This window comes from Ahaetulla prasina, chromosome 8, assembly GCF_028640845.1.
Source record: "Ahaetulla prasina isolate Xishuangbanna chromosome 8, ASM2864084v1, whole genome shotgun sequence".
Classification (NCBI taxonomy): Eukaryota; Metazoa; Chordata; class Lepidosauria; order Squamata; family Colubridae; genus Ahaetulla; species Ahaetulla prasina.
The window spans coordinates 77,310,062-77,336,707 of NC_080546.1; the positions used below are offsets into that span (position 1 = coordinate 77,310,062).

The 26,646-nt window shown below is 40.4% G+C and overlaps 1 protein-coding gene across 3 annotated transcripts in view; it reads left to right on the forward strand.

The window, feature by feature from the left end:
• The window catches only part of DLC1 (DLC1 Rho GTPase activating protein), a 390,319-nt gene that overhangs the window by 13,129 nt on the left and 350,544 nt on the right, over positions 1 to 26,646 (forward strand). For 2 of the 3 annotated variants that reach the window (XM_058193744.1, XM_058193745.1), the window contains exon 2: positions 21,412 to 22,506. The exons of the other annotated variant lie outside the window; for it this stretch is intronic. In XM_058193744.1, the coding sequence (XP_058049727.1) occupies positions 21,517 to 22,506 (990 nt within the window). In that variant the 5' untranslated portion in view covers positions 21,412 to 21,516. The remainder of the gene's footprint in view (positions 1 to 21,411; positions 22,507 to 26,646) is intronic. 3 annotated transcript variants of the gene reach the window in all.

Here is a 26,646-nt window from a genome sequence, read left to right on the forward strand (position 1 = left end):
CTGCTGAATATCACCTCTGCTTCAATCCCCCAGAACTAATCTTTGCATCCCCCCACCGTCCAGTCAGAACCGATGAAGCTTCTTGGATGAGAAGGGAAATGTCTTCTTCCTCAAGGAAAAAAAACATTTCTTGCTCAAGGAAAAAGTCATAGTCCAATTTCCTTTTGGGTGGGGGGGAAAGCACCTTTGAGATAACCATAACCTGGGCACAGACATGTGGCAGAAAAGGCTGCTGCCTTTTCCTCTGTCTTTCCCTAAACATTTCTCTGAAACATTGTGGAGAGATAATACATTATGTGGACTGAGGTATCTGCAAGTATTTATTCCAGGAAGTTTCCAGCACTTTGCACAGGAGTCAATTCTATTTTTCTCTCTCTTAAGGAAGTAGAAATTTACACCTAGGTACACTTTTTCTCCAGGCTCTAAGAAGGATGTGTGCCTACATGTTGCCTATGTGTATCTTTACCAATGAAAGCTTGTTCAGGAAAGGTGTGTGTGTGACTTTTATCTATATTCTCTCTCATGTTGTATTTATGTGTGGACATTGCGAAATACAAAAGGAGTTGCTGTGATGGTGCTGCAGTTAGAATGCAGTATTTCAGGCTAACTCTGCTCACTGTCAGGGGTTCGATTGCGACCAGCTCAAGGTTGACTCTGCCTTCCATGCTTCTGGGGTTGGTAAAATGAGGACCCAGGTTGTTGGGAGCAATATGCTGATGCCGTAAATTGTTTAGAGAGGGTTGTAAAGCACTGTGAAGTGGTATATAAGTCCTAAATTCTATTGCTATTGCTATTACTTATACTCCATCTTGGGTCATGTGACTAGATGGAGAAGAGAAGGGGGCTTGAACATATGGCTGCACTTGAGTCATAACCCAGTTGCCTCTCCCAAGGGATGAACTGGGGGATAATTTATTTTATTATTATTTTTCCCCACACAGCTCTTGACTAGATCTGGCCCTTTTTCAAATTTTTATTTTGCAAGCTTCTTCCTCACCTCAAAGCTGCTCCAATTCCATTCTTCTTTTCAGACTGATGCTCTGCTTAAGATCCAGGATCTTTTATGTGATTTCTTTCCAACATTCTGTTGGGTTGAAAAGAATAAAAAGGGTTTCAAATTCTGCCAAAAAACTAAGCTCTCTTCCTGTGGTAACAAGACAAATGTTCTTTTTTGGACCTAGAATTACCCTTTTTGAATGACCTTATTTTTATTTTTAAGTTCTATAACCAGAGAAATATTACACTCCTTTGTTGTTTTACTAATCTCTACTGCTTGTTACTGAATCTTCATCCGTAACTCAGAATGATTTTAGAAGTCATTATTGTGATAAATGATGATTGCCATTTTCAATGTAGCTTATCCTAAAGATTTGCCTAATCAGATGCTGACTTCCTTTTTTACTTTCTCCTTCATTCCTTGACTCTAACACCAAGGTTACTAATGCTCCTTCCCTGAATTTGGGCACCACACAAAGAAAAATATCCACAACTCTCTTCCCTTTTGCTTTTTGGTTCCAACTTCAATTTCCCCCTTTTTCCTCCTCAGAAGCAGTCCAAGGAAATATTGTGTCTCCCTTTGACCAATTTCACTCCTTATCTCCTGTCTGATTCTCTCTGTGGCGACCTTAAAGGTAAAGGTTCCCTTTCGTACATATGTGCTAGTCATTCCCGACTCTAGGGGGCAGTGCTCATCTCGTTTCAAAGCCAAAGAGCCAGCGCTGTCCGAAGATGTCTCCGTGGTCATGTGGCCGGCATGACTAAATGCCAAAGGTGCACGGAACATTGTTACCTTCCCTACAAAGCTGGTCCCTTATTTTTCTACTTGCATTTTTTATGTGCTTTCGAATTGCTAGGTTGGCAGAAGCTGGGGCAAGTAACGGGAGCTCACCCCATTAAGCGACGCTAGGGATTTGAACTGCTGAACTGCCGACCTTTCGATCAATAAGCTCAGCATCTTAGCCACTGAGCCACCACGTCCCTATAAGGCTACCTTAGGAACTACTAAGGAGGGCTCCCACCCTCTGGAACGAACTCCCTCCAGGACTTCGTCAACTTCCGGACCTCCGAACCTTTCGTCGCGAGCTTAAAACACACTTATTCATCTGCGCGAGACTGGATTAGATTTTAAAGTTATGGGTTTTAAGGGTTTTTTATTATTTATACTATTTTAAATTTGGGCAATAGAATAAGTTTTTTAATTGTTGTTTTAATCTGTACTTATATGTATTTTAACTGCCTGTGAACCGCCCTGAGTCCTTAGGGAGATAGGGCGGTATATAAATTTGAAAAATAAATAAATAAATAAATAAATAAATAAATAAATAAATTGCTGTTTAAAAGCTATATTTGTGAATAGCACTATTTACTTTCCACAGTTTCTTGAATAACTTATGAATGGCCATCTTTCTCTTGAAAAACAAGCTGTTAGTTGTGCTATGCTATTATTGTATTTCGCAAGAATGTAAATTAGCTTCTGGGTCAGCCTATTCTCAAGCAGAACAGAGTCCGGCTCAAAATGGGAATTGTTTCTTTGTACAGCAATAGGCTACGTGGTGCTCTCCAGATGTTTGAGCTATGAATATCTCAGTTGCTTCTAATTGGTCTTTTTGGTTGAATCTAATAAGCTTTGATGATAGGCTCAGTGGCTCAGTGGCTAAGACGCTGATATTGGGAATCAAAAGGTCGGCAGTTCAGCGGTTCAAATCCCCAGTGCCATGTAACGTGTTGAGCTCCCGTTCCTTGTCCCAGCTTCTGCTGACCTAGCAGTTCGAAAGCACGTAAAAAATGCAAGTAGAAAAATAGGAACCACCTTTGGTGGGAAGATAACAGTTTTCCGTGTGCCTTTGGCATTTAGTCATGCTGGCCACATGACCACAGAGACGTCTTCGGAGACTGCTGGCTCTTCGGCTTTGAAACGGAGATGAGCACTGCCCCCTAGAGTCGGGAACGACTAGCACATATGTGCGAGGGGAACATTTGCCTTTTAATGAGCTTTGAAGTCTAGGACATGTGGAAAGCACCTGGTTCCCATTCCTGCCCTGACATACTTGAATTGACTTTTCTCCAATCTTTCAAAATCCAGATAATCTCCAATTCATAAAGGAAATTCTTTCCAAGAATTCATCTTCCTCCTGGTTCTCGTCTCTGCATCAGACATGGAAGGATCCAATTCAAATGAAATTAGAACAAGAAACTTCTACTTGAAAACATTTTATACTTTCTGCTTCAGCCAGACTGTCAATTAATAAGCTTTTCACTTAATGGAATTAATATGAATATGATGGTAATTTTGCATAAATGTGTAGTGAAAGGTTGGCATTTCAACACTGTTATGGTTTAGCATATGGACATACAGGCAAAAATGTTCATGATTGTATGGTATGTCATTTAAGATCTAGTATGTTGAGATTTTCTATTTATATTTGACGTGGTCTTACTGTCAGTCTTTAGGAATTATTTATCCTGTTCTATGATATATTTCTGCTCTGCGTGTAGTGTAAAATGAACCGTGCTACTGTTTGGCTGTCTTGTTTGTGTAAATGGGTTGAAATGATCTCAATGTACACTGTTTAACCATAATTATTTATTTCTAAAGTTAAGCAAAAATTTAGCAGGCTATAAATGTGCGAGTGAGCTCCCTCTTTTGAAACACAATTTCTGTTTATCACTTAAAAAAAACAATTACATTATAGATTGGTAGTAGTTCATATGTTGCTACAGTTAAGTGACTCCACAATCTTAATCAGAATTTGCATTTAACTACTTCGTTTTTCTGTCTTTGTAGCTGCTGTATTTCCTCGAGCTCCAATTTGTGGATGCAGAAATGCTAATTTGTTTTTAAATAGCTTTCTCGCCTTAAGTTTTAAATGGTAGATTTTACTTACATTTTATCCTTTCTTTAAAAAGGGTTATTATTATTTTTATTTACATTACATAATGCTACCCCCAGCAGCTTCTACATTCTTCTATTAGGGCAGTTGATTGCAAAGTTAATTAAAATTTTAATCATGGGTTTTCCTCATTTGACATACCGAGAATTAGTCTGGAAGTCTTGGAACTAGAATCGGGCTATTCAGTGATCTTCCTAAATGACAAAGGGTTTAAACTTAGTCTCCTGGTTTTAAGAAGACCAATTTACAAAACAAGGGACATGGTGGCTCAGTGGCTAAGACGCTGTGTTTGTCGATCAAAAGGTCGGCAGTGCAGCGGTTCAAATCCCTAGTGCTGCGTAATGGGGTGAACTCCCATTACTTGTTCCAGCTTCTGCCAACCTAGCAGTTCGAAAGACCGTAAAAAATGCAAGTAGAAAAAAAGGGACCACCTTTGGTGGGAAGGTAACAGCGTTCCGTGAGCCTTTGGCGTTTAGTCATGCTGGCCACATGACCACGGAGACTTCTTTGGACAGAGCTGGCTCTTCAGCTTTGAAACGGAGATAAGCACCACCCCCTAGAGTCAGAAACGACTAGCACATAAGTGCGCGAGGAACCTTTACCTTACCTTATTTACAAATCGCTATGTGTATTTCTTTTAAAAAAAATGAGATGCTTGAAATGTTTATTTGGAATGGAATATGATGCTAAGAGTTTAACTCGGATCACATTGAAATAAGTATTTTCATGTTTTCAAAGGCTTCCTATTCATTTTGACCCCCAAATGACCTCCAAATGAAAGAGAGCATACAGGGCTCAATGCTCAGGAAAAATGCTCCCACTTAAAACGCCCAGTAAACTTACAAAAGTTTCTATAAAATTATAATTAAACACGTGGCGGAGAAAAATTATTAAATGTAGGGGAGCTAACACATTAACTGTATTTAATTTATAGGGCCTCTGGTGGCTCAGCAGACTAAAGTCTGTCTGTTATTAACACAGCTGCTTGCAATTACTGCAAGTTCAAGTCCCACCAGGCCCAAGGTTGACTCAGCCTTCCATCCTTTATAAGGTAGGTAGAATGAGGACCCAGATTGTTGGGGGCAATAAAAGTTGACTTTGTATATAATATTCAAATGGATGAAGACTATTGCTTAACACAGTGCAAGCTGCCCTAAGTCTTCGGAGAAGGGCGGGATATAAATTCAAATTTTTTTAAAAAATTGCTGATCGTCAGATTTTGGAAAGCACAATTTTCATCCAGTTTCCATCCTTTCCTTCTCAATCATTCTCTGGTCTCAGGCAGGTTGGCGAAAAGTTTGAAATTGCACAAGTTGTGAGGGGAGGCGAGCTGCAAGAAGTGAATTATCTTCTGAACCGTTTTTAGTTGGGTTCCAGGCCAGGTTTTAACACAGCACTGGTCATACTTGTGGGTGACTTTTAAAAGGGTCATGATGACGGTGCATTCTGTTCCTGCCATCTTAGATGTCTCTACAGCTTTCAATACTATCAGCTACAATAATTGTCTGGAATAGGAGTGAGGGCCATGGCCTGGAGACGAAAACATATGAAGAATGGTTGCAGGAATTGAGTATGGCTAGTCTAGAGAAAAGAAGGACTAGGGGTGACATAATAGGAGTGTACCAATATTTGAGGGGTTGCCACAAAGGAGAGGGGGTTATTATCAAAACACCTGAAGGCAAGGCAAGAAGCAATGGATGAAAACCAGTCAAGAAATCTAGAACTAAAAAGAAATTTCTTAACAACGAGAACAATTAACCAGTGGAATGACTTGCCTTCAGGAATTGTGGGTACTTCATCACTGGAGGCTTTTAAGAAGAGATTGTACAACCACTTATATAGAATAGAATAGAATAGAATAGAATTTTTATTGGCCCTTGTGACTGGACACACAAGGAATTTGTCTTGGTGCATATGCTCTCAGTGTACATAAAAGAAAAGATACGTTCATCAAAAATTCTAAGGTACAACACTTAATGAGAGTACAAATAAACAAACATAGGGTACAAATAAGCAATCAGGAAACAATATAAATACAAATCTAAATATACAAGCAACAAAGTTACAGTCATAAAGTCATAAGTAAAAGGAGATGGGTGATGGGAATGATATGAAATAGTATAGGGTCTCCTTCTTGAGCAAGGTGTCAAGGTTCCTTCCTATTCTATTCTATTCTATTCTATTCTATTCTCTATTGTTTCCAGTGTATGTATGTATATATGTATTTATGTATGTATTTTCTTTAAGAATCACTGATAAAAATGCATACATACATACATCTAGCTAGATAGTTCACATTTTCCCCTTTCTTCCATAATATATAGTTTAACTAAATCAGATCCGGTAGAACATTATATTTCTGGTAGAACATTACATTTGTGGTCCACTACAGGAGGAAGTGTAGTGCTGAGGTAAGGTTTTTAAACTATAAATGTCTAATGGTAGCAATATCTGTAAAACAAAGGAAAGCTGAAGTAAAATTATAAAATCATAATTTTTCCCTTAGTGTTTGCTTCACTTAATAATCAAGTTGTTGGTCCCAATTGCAATCAATAAGTGAGGATCATCTGTAAAGTTTTCCAGAACATTCTGGGATATTTTGTTTTTATTTATTAAATGAAATATATAGAAATTGTCTAATCTTGTTTTGAATATTTTGTTGTTAAGCATGTCTTCTTTCTACTTATTGGCTCGGAGTGGAAAATCATAGTAGAAGAGAGTTCTAAGGAATCTTCACCAAAGTGGCATCGAATTGTATAATTTGAATTTCCTCTCAACCTCCTCAAACTTTTCCTTGCTCTTACAGATACTTGTGAAAAGTCTGTCCTCTCAGCAGAGACCTTATAATTTTTTAAAAAATGCCTAATCTATGTTTTGATGCTCTTTTTCCATGTGCTTCTTGATCCACCATAAAATGAGCATCGGAAGGGATGGTGGAGCAGTTATGTCGAGAAGTGTAGCTCACGGAACTGCACTTTTCAGAGAAAGAAAGGGGAACGTGACTTGGGGAGTGCAATTTTCAGCAGGACTAGGGGCAGGTTTCAAAACCCATCGCTACCGGTTCGCTCATGTGTGCGCGTGCACTTGTGTGCGTGCATGACACTTCTGCGCATGCGCAGAAGCGTCTGGGTGGCTGGGCACAGCCTCCACCGCTGCTGCTACCAGTTCGCCTGACCCGGGGTGAACTGGTAGCAACCTACCACTGAGCAGGACCTTCTGCTATTTATAGCATGTAGGTCCACTTTTGCTCTGTCTGGAAACTTCCTCTCACTATCTATCTCTTTCAAAAGATCATAGAAGTGTTTTTCTTGTGGAAGGCCACGATTAGCAAATCTCTCATTTTTTGGTCTGATTCAATGCATTGAGGAAAGACATTTTTAGTGTCCAAGAATAGGGAGTGAATCCTGTCACCTCTACATGCCTGTCTATGTCTTCTGTTTTGCAGACATAACAATGTGAACGCAGGATAGAAATAGGACAGTCTTTAAAAAAGAGATTAAAGGCTTCCGTGCAGCCAGACACTACATGGTAAAAATCACTTTGTCCTAGCATATCCTTACTGAAACTCAGTCAAATGGACATAATTCTGCCCTTCTTTCAAGGCTGCCTCTTTTTCTACTTTTAGGCATGTGATTTGTCAGGACAGTCTTGTGGTCTGGACTATGCAATTGGAGCTTCCCTTGGTAGAATGAAATGACCCAGAACAAATGCAGTAGTTAATCTGCTTTATTGCTGAAATCAATAAGCAGATCCATGCAAAGTGTTGACAGTTCCTACGGAGGGAGCTGAAAAAGAAAAAATAGCTGTTCCTTGAACTTGTAAAATGTTACAGCCAATAAAACTCTTTACTCTCATTACACTTATTTCATCAAAAGCTAGTTGTTGTTTTTCCTGGGCATAACAGCATAAAGAGCAGGTATAAGTATTCACACCAGTGATGGGTTTCAAATTTTTTTACTACCGGTTCTGTCGGAGTGGCTTGGTGGGTGTAGCATGGCTTGATGGGCATGGCTTAGTGGGTGTGGCAGGGGAAAGATACTGTAAAATCTCCATTCCGTCTGCAATCCAGGGGAAGGCTACTGCAAAATCCCCATTTCCTCCCGATCAGCTGGGAATTTGGGTTGCAGAGAATAGACAGGGGCGGGGCCAGTCAGAATTTTTACAACCGGTTCTCCGAACTACTCAAAATTTCCACTACCAGTTCTCCAGAACTGGTCAGAGCCTGCTAAACTCACCTCTGATTCACACATATGGTGTCAAAGGGCGGGGGTTTCTCCACTCTGGGTTTCCATTTTGCATATATTGGAATTTTTGCAGGAAGGGTTAGACAAGGGGTTAGCTCCCAACACACTTCGTAGACAGGTAGCAGCTATTTCCACGGTTTTATCCTGTGATCCACTGACTTCCTTGTCTCAACATCCTTCCATCAGGAGGTTTTTCAAAGGGGCCAAAAATTTATGTCCTCCCGTGGTCCACAGATATCCCACTTGGGATCTTTCGCTGGTCCTAAATTCCCTAACAGGGCCTCCTTATGAGCCATTGAGGTCTACCTCTCTGAGGCTATTAACTTGTAAGGTTGCCTTTTTGGTGGCTATCACCTCTGCCAGAAGGATTTCAGAATTAGCTGCCCTCTCTGTACGCAGTGATCTTTGTGTTTTCCATCCGGATCGAGTAGTGCTCCGTTTGGATCCTTCATTCATTCCTAAAGTAAATTCAGTTTTCCATCGCATGCAGGAACTTAATTTGCCTAATTTTTGCCCTCACCCAGTTCACGGGTTAGAGCACCATTGGCATACTTTAGATGTTCGAAGAGCTTTGAGAATTTACATTAAGAGAACAGCAGAGTTAAGGAGAACAGAGTCCTTGTTTGTGTCTTTCCTTCCTGTTTCTTTAGGGCGTAAGGTGACATCGTCCACTATAGGCAGATGGATTAGGCATACGATAGCTAAGTCTTACGAGATGAGATCCCTGCCTAGGCCCCCGCATTTAACAGCGCATTCCACTCGCAGTGCAGCTACCTCAGCGGCCTGGTCTACTCAGGCATCCTTGCCAGAGATATGCAGGGCAGCCACCTGGTCGTCGACCTCTCCGTTTATTAGACACTACAGAGTGGACAAGTATGCTTCGGCTGAAGCTGCCTTTGGCCGTAGGGTGCTGCAGCAGGTACTTGTATCTGAGGTTGAATCTGTCCAGACCGATCCCTCCCGTAGTTAGGGACACTAGGCTTTGGTATGTCCCACTTTGGTATGTCAAACAATGTCGGCTGGCGGCCCCCAGGGGAAGGGCCTTCTCTGTGGGGGCTCCCACACTCTGGAACGAGCTTCCCCCAGGTTTACGCCAAATACCTGACCTTCGGACTTTCCGCCACGAACTGAAGACGCACCTTTTTATCCGCGCGGGGCTGGCTTAAATTGAATTTTAAATGTTAAATTTTATTAATTTTAAAAGGGGTTTTAGTGTATGGTAAATTTTTAAATTTTCAGGCCAATTTAAATAAGTTTTTTAAATTCTGTTTTAATTGTATTTTGTATTGTTCGTTTTATTCTGCCTGTACACCGCCCTGAGTCCTTCGGGAGAAGGGCGGTATAAAAATCAAATAAATAAATAAATAAAAATAAATATGCATAGACCTATAGGCATCATTCATAGAATAGAACAGAACAGAATAGAATTCTTTATTGGCCAAGTGTGATTGGACACACAAGGAATTTGTCTTTGGTGCATATGCTCTCAGTGTACATAAGGAGAATAAAATACATTCATTGAGAATAAAAAGATACAACACTTAGTGATAGTCAAGGTTACTAATAAGCTATCAAATCGCACTAGGAAACAAATAAAAACAATATAAATTGAAAGATACAAGCAACATGGTTATAGTAATAAGTGGGAAGAAATAGATACTAGTGAGGAAGAATAGAATAATAGTAATACAGTCTTAGCAAATTTTTTGACAGTGTTGTGGGAATTAGTTGTTGAGCAGAGTGATGGCATTCGGGGGAAAAACTGTCCTTGTGTCTAGTTGTTCTGGTGTGCAGTGCTCTGTAGCATCATTTTGAGGGTGGAAGTTGAAACAATTTATGTCCAGGATGTGAGGTATCTGTAAATATTTTCACAGCCTTCTTTTTGACTCATGCAAATATACAGATCCTCAATGGAATTTAAATTTAAATTTATTACTTAGAGATTATTTTGTTAGTTTTACATCTATGCAATGTGGATATTTGTAGAGTCTCTTTATGCTTATATCAAGGGGAAAGAAACATTCAGTGGCATTGGAAGATATCACATCCAATCTTAATTTTGCAGGAAATCATGGGTTACAGAAACATAGAGTTGTAGAGTTAGAAGTGACTACAAGCGTCATATAATCCAACCTTTCACATAGGAAAAGTTATTAAACCATCTTCAAGAGTAGACTATCCAGGCTCTTCTTAGAAACGTCCAGAGATGGAGATGGAGAATCTACAGCCCCTATAAATAGAGGTTGTATACATCATGCCATCAAAAGATTTCTCCCAATATAGTAGCTTCTTCTCCGGTAAGATTACACTACTAACCAGAGCATATAAAACGTTTGCTAGACCAATTCTTGAATACAGTTCGCCTGTCTGGAACCCATACCTCAATTTTGGACAATTGAGCGTGTCCAGAAATATTTTACAAGAAGAGTTCTCCACTCCTCTGATTACAACAAAATACCTTATGCCACCAGACTTGAAATCCTGGGTTTAGAAAATTTAGAACTCCGCCGCCTGAGACATGACCTGAGTTTAACTCATAGAATCATCTGTTACAATGTCCTTCCTGTTGAAGACTACTTCAGCTTCAATCACAGCAATACACAAGCACACAATAGATTTAAGCTTAATGTGAACCGCTCCAATCTTGATTGCAGAAAATATGACTTCAGTAACAGAGTTGTTAATGCCTGGAATGCACTACCAGACTCTGTGGTCTCATCCCAAAATCCCCTGTTGACCTCACCCCATTCCTAAGAGGTCTGTAAGGGACGTGCATAAGAGCACCAGCGGGCCTACTGTCCCTCTCCTAATGTTCCCTTTAATTATATTCATTTTATGTATTCAATTCATGCTTATATTTATATATATTATCAAAAATGTATTTAACAAAATAAATAAATAATAAATATTTAATCAAAATTTGTTCTGTAGGTTTGCAATCCAGCACCAAGTCCTCTCCAATTAAAAAAAGACAAAATTACTTTAATGAATGGTTTAGAACAAAAGTAGTTAAATAGGAAAGTAAAATGGTCAAGATAACTGGAATTTTAAGAAGGAATAGACTATGAAAGAAAAAATGTCAATATGAAGAAACTATGCATTTTTAGTTGCGAAGTCATGTCCGACCCATTGCAACCCCATGGACAACGTTCCTCCAGGCCTATCTATCCTCTACCATCCTCTGGAGTCCATTTAAACTCACGCCTACTGCCTCAGTGACTCCATCCAGCCACCTCATTCTCTGGCCTTCCCTTCTTCTTTTGTCCTTAATCTTTCCCAGCATTAGGCTCTTCTAGGCATAGATATCTTTAAAAAATCCATTCTAAATCTTGGCTCAAAAAAGTAAAGATTGTGACAGATTCATGGGCCTCACTCTTGCAAAAAACATTTCTACCGAAGCAAAACTTGGGTTACTAAATTACTAAGAAAATTACTTCAGAATTTTTCAGGTAAGTAAAATCCAAGCAATGGAGCCACTATAATTTTTAAGACAATACATTTTAGCAATGGATTAATGGATGAAATTGATCAGTGTGTACTGATCCTAAATATATACAACCAGTGGTGGGATTCAAGTAATTTAACAACCGGTTCTCTGCCCTAATGATTTATTCCAACAACCAGGTTACCAAACTGCTCAGAAAGTGAACAACCGGTTCTCCCGAAGTGGTGCGAAATGGCTGAATCCCACCACTGTATACAACTGTACAGAATTCAAAATAATTTGGGCATCAATGATCCAGGTACTGTTTTCAGATTAGGATTCAACTCTTGTAGACATTATATTTTCTGTCAAAATGGAAACAAACCAACAACAACCCACCTTGTTTTACAGTGGCAATTAATACTACTCACGAGCAAATAAGACATTTACAATGGATGTATCTGCAAAAACCAATCAGTACCAGGAACAGTCATACAAAGAAAAGCCCAGAGTGAGATCATTTGAAACTTTTTAAATATTTTCATTTGTGAAGAAGTTATACAAGGGCATTTAGGGAAGAACGAGGCTGTTGTGAAAGGTATTCTTCAAAATACTAATGATGGGATACATTTTTAAAAAAAATAAGGTACAGCTGAAAGGGAAAAACTTTGTATGCTGTAAAGCAGAGGTCTCTAGTCATCAGTCCCCGGCATTCCAGAAACTGGGCTGCACAAACAAGCGAAGCCCAGTACACAAAACCACACCCACTCTTGTCCATAGAAAAACCCCTCTCTGTGTCTGGTACCCAAAAGGTTGGGGGCTGCTGGTGTAAAGCACTAGTTCAGTTCAGCTCAAATTAAAATAATACATTAATACCAATTAATATAACAGTAGCCATTGCAGCAGGGGTGAAATGCTACTGGTTCGAACCAGTTCGGGTGCTTCAGCGAACCAGTAGCACCGGTTCGGGGTGGTTCGGTGAACTAATAGCACCAGTTCGGGTGGTTCAGCGAACCAGTAGCAACAGCAGTCTGAGGCTCCACCCACCCACCCAGACATCATTACTTCTTGGTTTTAACCAGGACATAACCTGATTTTGACCCTCTGCACATGCGCAGAAGGCTTTGCGCATGTGCAGAGGGTCTAAAATTGCATGTGACATGTGCGTGCACTTCCAAACCAGTAGGGAAGGTAAGTAGATTTCACCCCTGCATTGCAGCATATAACAACTTGATCGTTAAAGTGATGAAAAAAGTCAGGCTTGCTTAGTAATTGGATGGAGAACCACAAGGAATCCCAAATCTTTATGTAGATGTGAAGTTAACAATTCCTCCCAAAAGTGTTGTGTCTTGTCCGCTCTCACCGCAGCCGGGGTCTGCTTATCTGCTCCCGAACACGGAGGAATGTATGCCTCCCGGCCCCAGTCCTGGCTCCATGCCCAGACAAGCTGCAGAGGAGGGGGCACCTCCCAGTCCCAGCCCTGGCTCCATGCCCAAGCAGGCTGCAGAGGAGGGAGCATCCCCCGGCCCCAGCCCTGGCTCCATGCCCAGGCAAACGGAGCAGCTAGACCCCTCCCCCTCCTCCACAGCATGTGAGCCTGAGGAAAGTTTACTTCCAACAACTGATTGGAGTGACCCTCGCATCAGAAGATTGGATAGGCGGAGGCAACAGAAGGAAGGGAGGGGCAGGCCTTAATGAGTGCTGAGTCATGGAGCCACACCCCATGGCCTATATAAAGGATCTGCTTTCTCGCAGTCTCTGAGTCAGGCAAAGTCGACCTTATCTTGCTGAAGTCACTTACTGGTCTCCTGCCTGCTCTGAGGACTTTGCTAGGACTTTGGGCAGAGCTGCAGAGGCAAGCCTGATTCGGATTTCCCTGACCCAGCCATCAGCGGAGGAGTGGGACACGACAAAAAGGTTATATTAAGGATGGCAAAAACAAACAAAAAAATGTCATAGAAAAGGATATAGACGTGTCCTTGTAATCAGCTCAATTTGAGAAAGACGTTGGCTATTTGAATCCCAAAAATAGTTTTTGCTTCTTAGTTTTTTTCTCCCCAAACATTCCATTTATTGTTGATAAAAAAAAAATCTTCCCAATATATTCTCGATCCTGCATTTCACGGTCTAATATCCATTTTCTGTTTTTTCTTCAGAAGAAACGGGGGAATGGTTTTATGGGAGTTCGCTTTATGGGAATATGACTTTAAAAATCTGGATTGAGAAAGCTATAAAAGGGGAATTGGGAGAAAGAGCAGGCAGGAAAGGGAGGGTCTCTCTTCTGTTGCAATCCTCTTTCTCCATGAAACTCCTGTTCATTTCTTCTTGTTTGAAGACATCCAAGCTACATAGATGGACCTGGAAATTTAGATAGTAGCCTATGCTAGTTCTTCTACATCAGGGATATCAAACACAAGGCCCACAGGCTGGATCCAGCCCTCAATGTGGTTGGATGTGGCCCGCAAGGCTGTCCTGGAAAATTTAAGGGGCTGTCCCACATTGCTTTAGCCCAGTCTACCGGTGTCACTTCGACCCAGTCTACCCAATGCAAAAAGGAAACATTGGGCCAGCGTGGCTTCGGCCCAGTTTACCCAGTGCGAAGAGGAAACATGCCAGCAGTTTGGGGAGTGGTGCCAAGCTGGCCACACCCAATCAGTCGGCCATACCCACCCAGTTGGCCACGCCCACCCGGCCCCCTGGGTCAACCACAGTCCTGATGCGGCCCTCAATGAAATTGAGTTTGAGACCTGTCTGTTCTACATGAAAAGACAGGTTTTGTATGAAGCAGCTGGATTGTTTGTTTATTTCCTCAGCGGAAACAATAGTTTTATACAAGGATGTCACATATCTAAGAGATGCTCTGTAGCAACTCCATCTTCATTTAGTGAAGGCCTCATGTTCCGGTCAACAGAATTGAATTAAGTCACATATCCATTGATTGATTGATTATGTGCCATCAAGTCATTTTTGACTAATATTAACTACATAGATAGATTTTCTCCTTGACAATCTATTGCCTCCCAATGATGGACTGACTGCCATTTCAACTGACTCCATGCATCTTCCTCCTGGTCATCCACTTCTTCACCTTCCTTCCACCTTTCCTGTTATTAGAGCCTTTCCCCATAAAGCTGGGTCTTTGCATAATGAATCCAAAGTAGGGCCTGGTTATTGTGCTTCCAGTGTAAACTCTGTTTGTTTCATGACCCATTGGTTTGTTTTCTTGGCTGTTCAAGATATAATAGAATAACAGAGTTGGAAGGGACCTTGGAGGTCTTCTAGTCCAACCCCCGCTTAGGCAGGAAACCCTACACCACTTCAGACAAATGGTCATCCAACATTTTCTTAAAAGCTTCCAGTGTTGGAGCATTCGCAACCTCTGGGGGCAAGTTGTTCCACTGATTAATTGTTCTAACTATCAGGAAATTTCTAAGTTCTAACTCTCTAAGTTGCTTCTCTCCTTGATTAGTTTCCATCCATTGCCATTCCCTCAGGTGCTTTGGAGAATAGCTTAATGTCTTCTTCTTTGTGGCAGCCCTGAGATATTGGAACACTGCTATCATGTCTCCCCTAGTCTTTCTTTTCATTAAATTAGACATACCTAGTTCCTGCAACCGTTCTTCATATGTTTTAGCCTCCAGTCCCCTAATCATCTTTGTTGCTCTTCTCTGTACTTCTCTGCACTCCCATTCTCAGGAGTCTTCTCCAACAATGTGTTTCCTATTCTGATTTTTCAAAGTCCAACTTTTGCTTCCATAGACTGTCACAAGGAACACTGTGATAATCTACACATCACATATCCATTAAAATAAGAGGAAAACCAGAGTTAATCCACCCCTATTCAGGTTTTTTCAAATTATATATATATATATATATAATGTATTTGACAAAATAAATAAATAATAGATATTTAATCAAAATTTGTTCTGTAGGTTTGCAATCCAGCACCAAGTCCTCTCCAATTAAAAAAAGACAAAATTACTTTAATGAATGGTTTAGAACAAAAGTAGTTAAATAGGAAAGTAAAATGGTCAAGATAACTGGAATTTTAAGAAGGAATAGACTATGAAAGAAAAAATGTCAATATGAAGAAACTATGTATTATTAGCTGCGAAGTCATGTCCGACCCATTGCAACCCCATGGACAACGTTCCTCCAGGCCTACCTATCCTCTACCATCCTCTGGAGTCCATTTAAGCTCACGCCTACTGCCTCAGTGACTCCATCCAGCCACCTCATTCTCTGGCCTTCCCTTCTTCTTTTGTCCTTAATCTTTCCCAGCATTAGGCTCTTCTAGGCATAGATATCTTTAAAAAATCCATTCTAAATCTTGGCTCAAAAAAGTAAAGATTGTGACAGATTCATGGGCCTCACTCTTGCAAAAAACATTTCTACCGAAGCAAAACTTGGATTACTAAATTACTAAGAAAATTACTTCAGAATTTTTCAGGTAAGTAAAATCCAAGCAATGGAGCCACTATAATTTTTAAGACAATACATTTTAGCAATGGATTAATGGATGAAATTGATCAGTGTGTACTGATCCTGAATATATACAACCAGTGGTGGGATTCAAGTAATTTAACAACCGGTTCTCTGCCCTAATGATTTATTCCAACAACCAGTTTACCAAACTGCTCAGAAAGTGAACAACCGGTTCTCCCGAAGTGGTGCGAACTGGCTGAATCCCACCACTGTATACAACTGTACAGAATTCAAAATAATTTGGGCATCAATGATCCAGGTACTGTTTTCAGATTAGGATTCAACTCTTGTAGACATTATATTTTCTGTCAAAATGGAAACAAACCAACAACAACCCACCTTGTTTTACAGTGGCAATTAATACTACTCACGAGCAAATAAGACATTTACAATGGATGTATCTGCAAAAACCAATCAGTACCAGGAACAGTCATACAAAGAAAAGCCCAGAGTGAGATCATTTGAAACTTTTTAAATATTTTCATTTGTGAAGAAGTTATACAAGGGCATTTAGGGAAGAACGAGGCTGTTGTGAAAGGTATTCTTCAAAATACTAATGATGGGATACATTTTTTAAAAAAATAAGGTACAGCTGAAAGGGAAAAACTTTGTATGCTGTAAAGCAGAGGTCTCTAGTCATCAGTCCCCGGCATTCCAGAAACTGGGCTGCACAAACAAGCGAAGCCCAGTACACAAAACCACACCCACTCTTGTCCATAGAAAAACCCCTCTCTGTGTCTGGTACCCAAAAGGTTGGGGGCTGCTGGTGTAAAGCACTAGTTCAGTTCAGCTCAAATTAAAATAATACATTAATACCAATTAATATAACAGTAGCCATTGCAGCAGGGGTGAAATGCTACTGATTCGAACCGGTTCGGGTGCTTCAGCGAACCAGTAGCACCGGTTTGGGGTGGTTCGGTGAACCAATAGCACCAGTTCGGGTGGTTCAGCGAACCAGTAGCAACAGCAGTCTGAGGCTCCACCCACCCACCCAGACATCATTACTTCTTGGTTTTAACCAGGACATAACCTGATTTTGACCCTCTGCACATGCGCAGAAGGCTTTGCATGTGACATGTGCGTGCACTTCCGAACCAGTAGGGAAGGTAAGTAGATTTCACCCCTGCATTGCAGCATATAACAACTTGATCGTTAAAATGCTGAACAAAGTCAGGCTTGCTTAGTAATTGGATGGAGAACCACAAGGAATCCCAAATCTTTATGTAGATGTGAAGTTAACAATTCCTCCCAAAAGTGTTGTGTCTTGTCCGCTCTCACCGCAGCCGGGGTCTGCTTATCTGCTCCCGAACATGGAGGAATGTATGCCTCCCGGTCCCAGCCCTGGCTCCATGCCCAGACAAACTGCAGAAGAAGGAGCACCTCCCAGCCCCAGCCCTGACTCCATGCCCAGGCAAACGGAGAAGCTAGACCCCTCCCCCTCCTCCACAGCATGTGAGCCTGAGGAAAGTTTACTTCCAACAGCTGATTGGAGTGACCCTCGCATCAGAAGATTGGATAGGCGGAGGCAACAGAAGGAAGGGAGGGGCAGGCCTTAATGAGTGCTGAGTCATGGAGCCACACCCCATGGCCTATATAAAGGATCTGCTTTCTGGCAGTCTCTGAGTCAGGCAAAGTCAACCTTATCCTGCTGAAGTCACTTTCTGGTCTCCTGCCTGCTCTGAGGACTTTGCTAGGACTTTGGGCAGAGCTGCAGAGGCAAGCCTGATTCGGATTTCCCTGACCCGGCCGTCAGCGGAGGAGTGGGACACGACAAAAAGGTTATATTAAGGATGGCAAAAATGAACAAAAAAATGTCATAGAAAAGGATATAGACGTGTCCTTGTAATCAACTCAATTTGAGAAAGATGTTGGCTATTTGAATCCCAAAAAAAGTTTTTGCTTCTTAGTTTTTTTCTCCCCAAACATTCCATTTATTGTTGATAAAAAAAAAATCTTCCCAATATATTCTCGATCCTTTCCGTGCATTTCACGGTCTAATATCCATTTTCTGTTTTTTCTTCAGAAGGAACGGGGGAATGGTTTTATGGGAGTTGGCTGATATATCAATGTGACTTTAAAAATCTGGATTGAGAAAGCTATAAAAGGGGAATTGGGAGAAAGAGCAGGCAGGAAAGTGGGGGGGGTGTGTCTCTCTTCTGTTGCAATCCTCTCTCTCAATGAAACTCCTGTTCATTTCTTCTTGTTTGAAGACATCCAAGCTACATAGATGGACCTGGAAATTAGATAGTAGCCTATGCTAGCTCTTCTACATCAGGGATGTCAAACACAAGGCCCACAGGCTGGATCCAGCCCGCAATGTGGTTGGATGTGGCCCGCAAGGCTGTCCTGGAAAAGTTAAGGGGCTGTCCCACCTTGCTTTAGCCCAGTCTGCTGGTGTCACTTCGACCCAGTCTACCCAATGCAAAGAGGAAACATTGGGCCAGCGTGGCTTCGGCCCAGTTTACCCAGTGCGAAGAGGAAACATGCCAGCAGTTTGGGGAGTGGTGCCAAGCTGGCCACACCCAATCAGTCGGCCATACCCACCCAGTTGGCCACGCCCACCCAGCCCCCTGGGTCAACCACAGTCCTGATGCGGCCCTCAATGAAATTGAGTTTGAGACCTGTCTGTTCTACATGAAAAGACAGGTTTTGTATGAAGCAGCTGGATTGTTTGTTTATTTCCTCAGCGGAAACAATAGTTTTATACAAGGATGTCACGTATCTAAGAGATGCTCTGTAGCAACTCCATCTTCATTTAGTGAAGGCCTCATGTTCCGGTCAACAGAATTGAATTAAGTCACATATCCATTGACTGATTGATTATGTGCCATCAAGTCATTTTTGACTAATATTAACTACATAGATAGATTTTCTCCTTGACGATCTATTGCCTCCCAATGATGGATTGATTGCCATTTCAACTGACTCCATGCATCTTCCTCCTGGTCATCCACTTCTTCACCTTCCTTCCACCTTTCCTGTTATTAGAGCCTTTCCCCATAAAGCTGGGTCTTTGCAAAATGAATCCAAAGTAGGGCCTGGTTATTGTGCTTCCAGTGTAAACTCTGTTTGTTTCATGACCCATTGGTTTGTTTTCTTGGCTGTTCAGGATATAATAGAATAACAGAGTTGGAAGGGACCTTGGAGGTCTTCTAGTCCAACACACACACACACACACACACGCTTAGGCAGGAAACCCTACACCACTTCAGACAAATGGTCATCCAACATTTTCTTAAAAGCTTCCAGTGTTGGAGCATTCGCAACTTCTGGGGGCAAGTTGTTCCACTGATTAATTGTTCTAACTATCAGGAAATTTCTAAGTTCTAACTCTCTAAGTTGCTTCTCTCCTTGATTAGTTTCCATCCATTGCCATTCCCTCAGGTGCTTTGGAGAATAGCTTAATGTCTTCTTCTTTGTGGCAGCCCTGAGATATTGGAACACTGCTATCGTGTCTCCCCTAGTCCTTCTTTTCATTAAATTAGACATACCCAGTTCCTGCAACCGTTCTTCATATGTTTTAGCCTCCAGTCCCCTAATCATCTTTGTTGCTCTTCTCTGTACTTCTCTGTACTCCCATTCTCAGGAGTCTTCTCCAACAATATGTTTCCTATCCTGATTTTTCAAAGTCCAACTTTTGCTTCCATAGACTGTCACAGGGAACACTATGATAATCTACACATCACATATCCATTAAAATAAGAGGAAAACCAGAGTTAATCCACCCCTATTCAGGTTTTTCAAATTATATATATATATATATATATATATATATATATATATATATATATATATATATATATATATATATATATATATATATATATATATATATATATATATATATATATATATATATATATTGAGGTTTTCATGGTGTTTGTATGTAGGTCTTTGGTTATTCGGGTTTTCTCCCACGTAAAATTGGAAGTGTCTTGGCGACGACCAGACCCACACTCAGAAGGTCCACACAGGATGTCACCACCACACATCCACCCAGAAAGCAGACCCAAACCCACACTGATCAGGAAGCACGACCAAGGACCAGAAGCCAGACCGCAGCTGCAACATTAGCCATTTCAAATCCCTCCAATCCACACATGCAGCAGACTGACACCCAATATGAAGATGTACCACGAACACGAAGCCAAACAACAGCAATGCAGCTCACCAGCTCAAATCCCCCTGCAGCTCAGACTAATCTGAGCACAACCAAGCCCCCACCCAAACAAGACACAGCTCCAGGTAATCAGAGCACCAAAAAAAAAAACCCCATCCAATCAGGGCACAGCCAAGCTCCCGCCCAATCAGTTCAAACCCCCACTAGTAGTTAAAAAGGACGAAACAGCTGCAATCACACATTGCTCCCAGAAGCTGGAGAAAACCTGAATAACCAAAGACCTACATACAAACACCCGCAAAAACCTCAGAAAAATATATATATATATATATATATATATATGTTTTCTGAGGTTTTCACGGGTGTTTGTATATAGGTCTTTGGTTATTGCTCCCAGAAGCACGAAGCTGAAGCCTGAAGATGACGAATGAGACTTCGTCGAAACGTCGCCAAGACACTTCCAATTTTATGCAGGAGAAAACCCGAATAACCAAAGATCTACATACATATATATATATTGTTTGAAAGAGAAGGACTGAAGCTTGAGATTGACAGAAACATATCATAGAATACTTCCTTTATCAAGAATAAAAATGCAACCTTGGAGAAACAGGCTGAAAGTAACACAACGAAATTGTACAAAAACAGAAACAACATTCTTTACTTTGGAAATAAAAATCAAATGCACAGGTTTAGAATGGGAGTGTAGGCATTCTACCTACTTTAATTAACAACCGACTTAGCAAGATGTCCCTAATTGTTAGCATCCTAATCAAATCTAATTTTCTTCAAAGGTTTTAGGTAGGTTTTTATTCCATTTACTCGGGCATAGCTTTACTAGTGTAATAAATATGACCATTTAAAACATAAAAGAGTCATTAAAACCCAGCTTTTTGACAATAATGCTATGCTTGGTTATTTTGCAGTGTTGACTAGTATCATGAACTCACAAGATTTGATAGCTTTGAAACCCATGGAAAATGGTTGTCTTATGACTGAATCGATGAAAAAGAGTCATTGTCAAAATTTGGCTTAAGGAACCTGTTATGTTCTCATAGAGTTGTTTATAAAATTCTGTTTACTTCATTGAGGGAGGATTCAGCAAAGAGGATATGCTTGATTATATCTGTTTGCAAACTATTAAAACTGTTCCACAAAACCATTTCTTCCTAAAAGTTTAAGGAATATATAAATGCTTTCATTGCTTCTTACACCGGAATTCTATCTTTTTTTAAAAAAAAAATACAGATATGCAAGAGCCATTTCATTGGATGGAAAAGTTTATCGAATCCATAATGTTTCCTCCAGCGTATATTACGTCACACTTCGGAACCAATTGTTAAATGCTATGACATGTCTCTAGCAATCAGAAAAAGGAGCTGGGAAGAACATGTGACCCAGTGGATGGGCTTGCATTTTGGATCTCTTGATTCTAATATATTATGCAGACATGGCTTAGTAGTTGACAACTTGCAAGCCGGAATGGAAAAGAATGAACTTCGGTGTGAAAATCTGAAAGAAAAAAGTGCTTCCTTGCCAGATTGCTGTCACGTTGGAGAGTTGGTAGCCTTCCCCTCAAAGCTTTTCAGCAACGTTTCCAAAGAACTAGATGAAAATGAAAATCATCAAGAAGAAGGAGAATTTCTCTCACTTGAAGCTAGCGTGGAAACTTTAGTCAATGTTTCGGTTGGAAGCGATGATGGCACCAGTGACAGCAAGAACATGGATCTCCCATTGGAGACCATCAACTGCCAGTTTATCCCTGTGGAAGATAAATTGTTAGCTGAAAAGAACAGTTTAGAGGAATCTTCAGTGAAGATCATCTCAAGAGTAGAAGCAAAGAAACCATGCGATCATACTGCTGAACCAACTGAAAAAATGAGCACTTCTCATTATGAGGGAGCAATGAAAAACAATAGCAGAGAAGAAGTTATCATACTTGGATACAACAACTCTCATGAAAGCAAAGATGTCTCAAAAGCAAAAAAATGGGAACCTTCTGTGGAAAAAAGTATATTGGAAGAGCAGACAGTTTATGGAACTACAGCCCTACAATATGAAAAATTAGATGAGAAGAATGATGATACTTTATTCCATGATGAAGATGGGCTTTCTCAGCATCGTGGCAATGATGCGATTATAAGAAATTCCAATAATTCTCTTGCACACTCACCTGGTTCTCACATCTGGCCAGAGGATACTAAAGTGGATGTGCATAATGTTACAAATGCTCAGGATGAATGCATTCTGAATGCACCCTTGGTCTCGGAAGTATCTGATTTAAAGAATAAAACAGTCATATGCCAACCTACAGACTGCCAAGTTGTCCTGCGCAAAAAAAAGGTAAGTTCATGTTTCCGGACATAGATGATAGATAGATAGATAGATAGATAGATAGATAGATAGATAGATAGATAGATAGATAGATAGATAGATAGATAGATAGATAGATAGATAGATAGACAGATAGACAGACAGACAGACAGACAGACAGACAGACAGACAGATGAGAGAGAGATGGATGGATGGATGAGAGAGAGAGAGAGAGAGAGATGGATGATAGATGGATGGATGATAGATAAATAGATAATTGATGGAAGACAGACAGACAGACAGACAGACAGACAGACAGACAGATAGATAGATAATCAAAAAGATATTATTTATTGTCTTGGACTAGGCAGAAAGTTTTGATGATATAGTTCAGTGAAACAATCAGTCCAATCCAGAATAAAATTCAGACTTCATGAGCATGCTTAAAATAACTTGTTTAATTGGAAATAAAGCTATAAATGAAATAAGATACTGTACGTAGATCCATTAGGAAAGGGGAAAATTAAAATTCTACTATCAGGTTCAATCTCAGTATTCCTAAGTGACAACCACAATTCAGAATTGATTTTATAGTTGGAATAAGTGAGCCGCTGCTCGAAGAGTCTTCATTGTCATCATAATTGTCAGATAGACAAGTATCCACTCAAGTTGCCAAAAAAACTTAACCTGCTTGTTATTCAGTGTTTCAAATGTTTCCTGAAGTCAAAAATTTAGAGTCTAGTTTTCAAGGTACTTACTGGTCTGGGTCTACAGTATATTGGGGTGAAGAACTATGGCCCCTTTATGACGTGTGGACTTCAACTGCCAGAATTGAAGTCCACACACCACAAAGGGACTATAGTTCCCCACCTGTGGTCTATGTGATCTTCAGATAAAGTTCCTTCAGTACCCCGGGGGTGAAATCGAGCAGGTTCTGACAGGTTCTGGAGAACTGATAGCAGAAATTTTGAGCAGTTCAGAGAACCGGTAGCGGAAATTTTGAGTAGTTTGGAGAACTGGCAAGTACCACCTCTGGCTGACCCCAGAGTGGGGTGGAAATGGAGATTTTACAATATTCTTCCCACAGGAGTGGGGTGGGAATGGAGATTTTGCAGTATCCTTCCCCTGCCATGCCTACCAAGCCACACCATGCCCACCAAGCCACGCCCACAGAACCGGTAGAAAAAAAATTGAATTTCACCATTGCAGTACCCTAAGATGTTCTCATCTATTCCTAGAAATGAAATGTCAAAAAGATCGGGGGGAGGTCAAAACTGAGAAGTCGGTAGATAGACCATTGTGATGTCATAATGCAAACTCCACCCCATCCACCATATAGTAATAGTGCAATCTGGTTCACAAATGCATGGGAATCATTTCATTTCACTTTAATCGGTACATAAAATGTGTTCATATGAGAAAAATCTAAAAATCTATGGAAAGCATACAGGACATAATTAAGGCTATTTTTTTTTTTAATGGGGGGAAGAGATCAACAGGATAAGGGACCTAACGGGGAAAAAAATTGTCACTCAGCTGATTTAATTCAAATTTATGTTTTGTTGTACCCTTGTTAAATTTATTTAGATTACTATGCAATTTCTACTTGGAATTTACCCGCAAACAGCCATAAATATTATTTTTGTCCCTTTGGAAGCTGTGGAATGCTATCCCACAGATTTTGGCCATGTTTGGATAGAAGAATGATGAATTCCAAACAATCTGAAAAGTATTTAAAACAAATGCCGAACAAAACACAGTTAGTGATGGGATGATCCTAGACCATTACACCACTACATTTATGCAAATTTGAATTTTGACACATTTTTGTGACAGCAGACGGTGATAAATTTTACAGACTGCCAGTTTTGTCTAGACTGTGGACCCAAAAAATCATACGACTACAGTTATGCCCCAAGTCAGGAGATATTTGAGTTTCAGCTGCCTAAAATGGTAATAAATGCAGCTTTATATAGGACTTTAGAAGCACGTGCCAGGATTTCGTTAATTTGGATTATGGTTTTAAAATGTAGACGAATCGTTCAAAACATCTACTGTAGTTTCTCTGATTATTTCCTGCTGAATGTATGTGTGTGTGTATGCATGTATATATTTAATCATATATTATTTTTAAGGATTCATGTAATCCTGTAGTACCCATATGTGTAGTCATGTTAAATGGAAAGAAGGCATTTTTAGGAGCGAATTCACATGCTTTTGGGGTGTCCAACCTTGGCAACTTTAAGACTTGTGGACTTCAACTCCCAGCATCGCTGGCTGGGGAATTCCAGAAGTTGATGTTCACAGGTCTTAAGATCGCCAGAGTTGGACACACCACGTATAAATTATTATTTCTCAGTTCTTTCAGAAAACAAAGTTCCCTAATGAAGTTATATCTCTTTGTCACTAAGGCCATCTTTTCCTAATTTCCTACCTATTCCAAATATATAACATTATAGTCAGAGGTGATATTCAGCCGGTTCAGAGCAGTTCGGGCGAACCGGTAGCAGAAATCACAGATGGTGGGCCCACCCATCCACCCCGGCTTTACGCTGACCTATTTAGGCACATTTTTGAGGCTGGGAGCATGCGTGGAAAGCACATGTGCGAGCAAAGCATACGTGCACGCTCACATTTTTGGTGCTGGGCGAACCGGTAGGTAAATTATTCTGGCTATAGTTATTCCCTATTCTAATCTCCTCTTCCTGCCTCAATTTTTCAAGATACCTTTAGAGCAGGATTTATTGGCAACTTTAAGGTAGAATTTCCCAGCCAGCACCTAGGCTGAAGTCTACTTATCTTAAAAGTTGCCAAAGTTGAAAAAAACGCTGGCTTATAGGCTAGGAGAGTACGTCATTTCATCATGACAGCGTCACAAAAGACCAATCTTTTGTTCTATGTAGCAGGGGTCTCCAACCTTGGCCGCTTTAAGACTTCTTCTAACTTGTAGTCGATTTTGTTATCACTCAAGATTTCCTGTAAATCATAGTTGGCTTTCATTATCACAATGACTTCCAACGCAGGGATTTTCCTATCCTGCCACAAGGATTTCCCAAGTACATTTTTTTTTCCTCTTGGGAATTTTTTTCCTCAAAATTTTCTCTTGGGAAGTTTTCAGCAATCAGAAATTTCCAATTAATCAGCAGCTAAAGGAAATGAAGAGGGTTTGGGGTTTTTTTCTATCTCCAGAACTTTAGAACATAGTAGTCCCTGCTGATGTGAACAGATCAGGGGTGAAATGCTCCCAGTTCGGACCGGATTTCCTGATCCAGTAGCAATGGCAGCGGGTGGTTCGGACAACCAGTAGCAAAAATCCCTATAACACCCCCCTTCATGTCCAGCTGAGCCATGCGATCATCAGAGGTGTGTGTTTTTGTTTTTGTTTTACTTTTAAAAGCATTTTTTCTTTGGCTGAAAAAATGCTTTTAAAAGTAAAAAAAAAAGCCTCTGATGATCAGCTGGGATTGTCAGAACCTTTTAGAAGCATTTTTTCTACAGCCTCTTCAGCCGAAGAGGTTGTATAAAAAATGCTTTTAAAAATAATTTTAAAAAAAAGTTGGCCATGCCCACCCAGTCACATTAACCCCCCCCAAGCCACGCCCACAGAATCGGTAGTAACAAATTGTACATTTCACCCCTGGAACAGATACTATTTTAAAGGTAAAAGTGAAAAATAATGGCCCAATTCCTACATTGGGGGGGTTATGCCATTTTCCCCCTTGCATGGACATTTCACAGAAAGAATTTCACAGCCGCTATGAAAGGTGTTTTTTTTTAATGTAACCATTTTTACTATTTTTCAGTATTTTAGAAGATGCTGCTATAAGCAATAATATAACCACATTTTTGGAAAAAAAGATACATAGTTTCAGAATACAGGTAGTCCTTGACTTACCACAGTTCATTTAGTGACCGTTCAAAGTTACAGTGACACCCGAAAAAGTGACTTACGAATGTTTTCACACCTATGAACATTGCAGCTTCCCCATGGTCATGTGATCAAAATTCAGACGCTTGGCAACTGGCATGTACTTATGACAGTTGCGGAGTCCTCAGGTTATGTGATCTCCTTTTATGACTTTCTGACAAGCAAAGTCAATGGGGAAACCAGATTCGCTTAACAATCATGTGACTAATTTAAAAACTGCAGGAATTCACTTAACAGCTGTG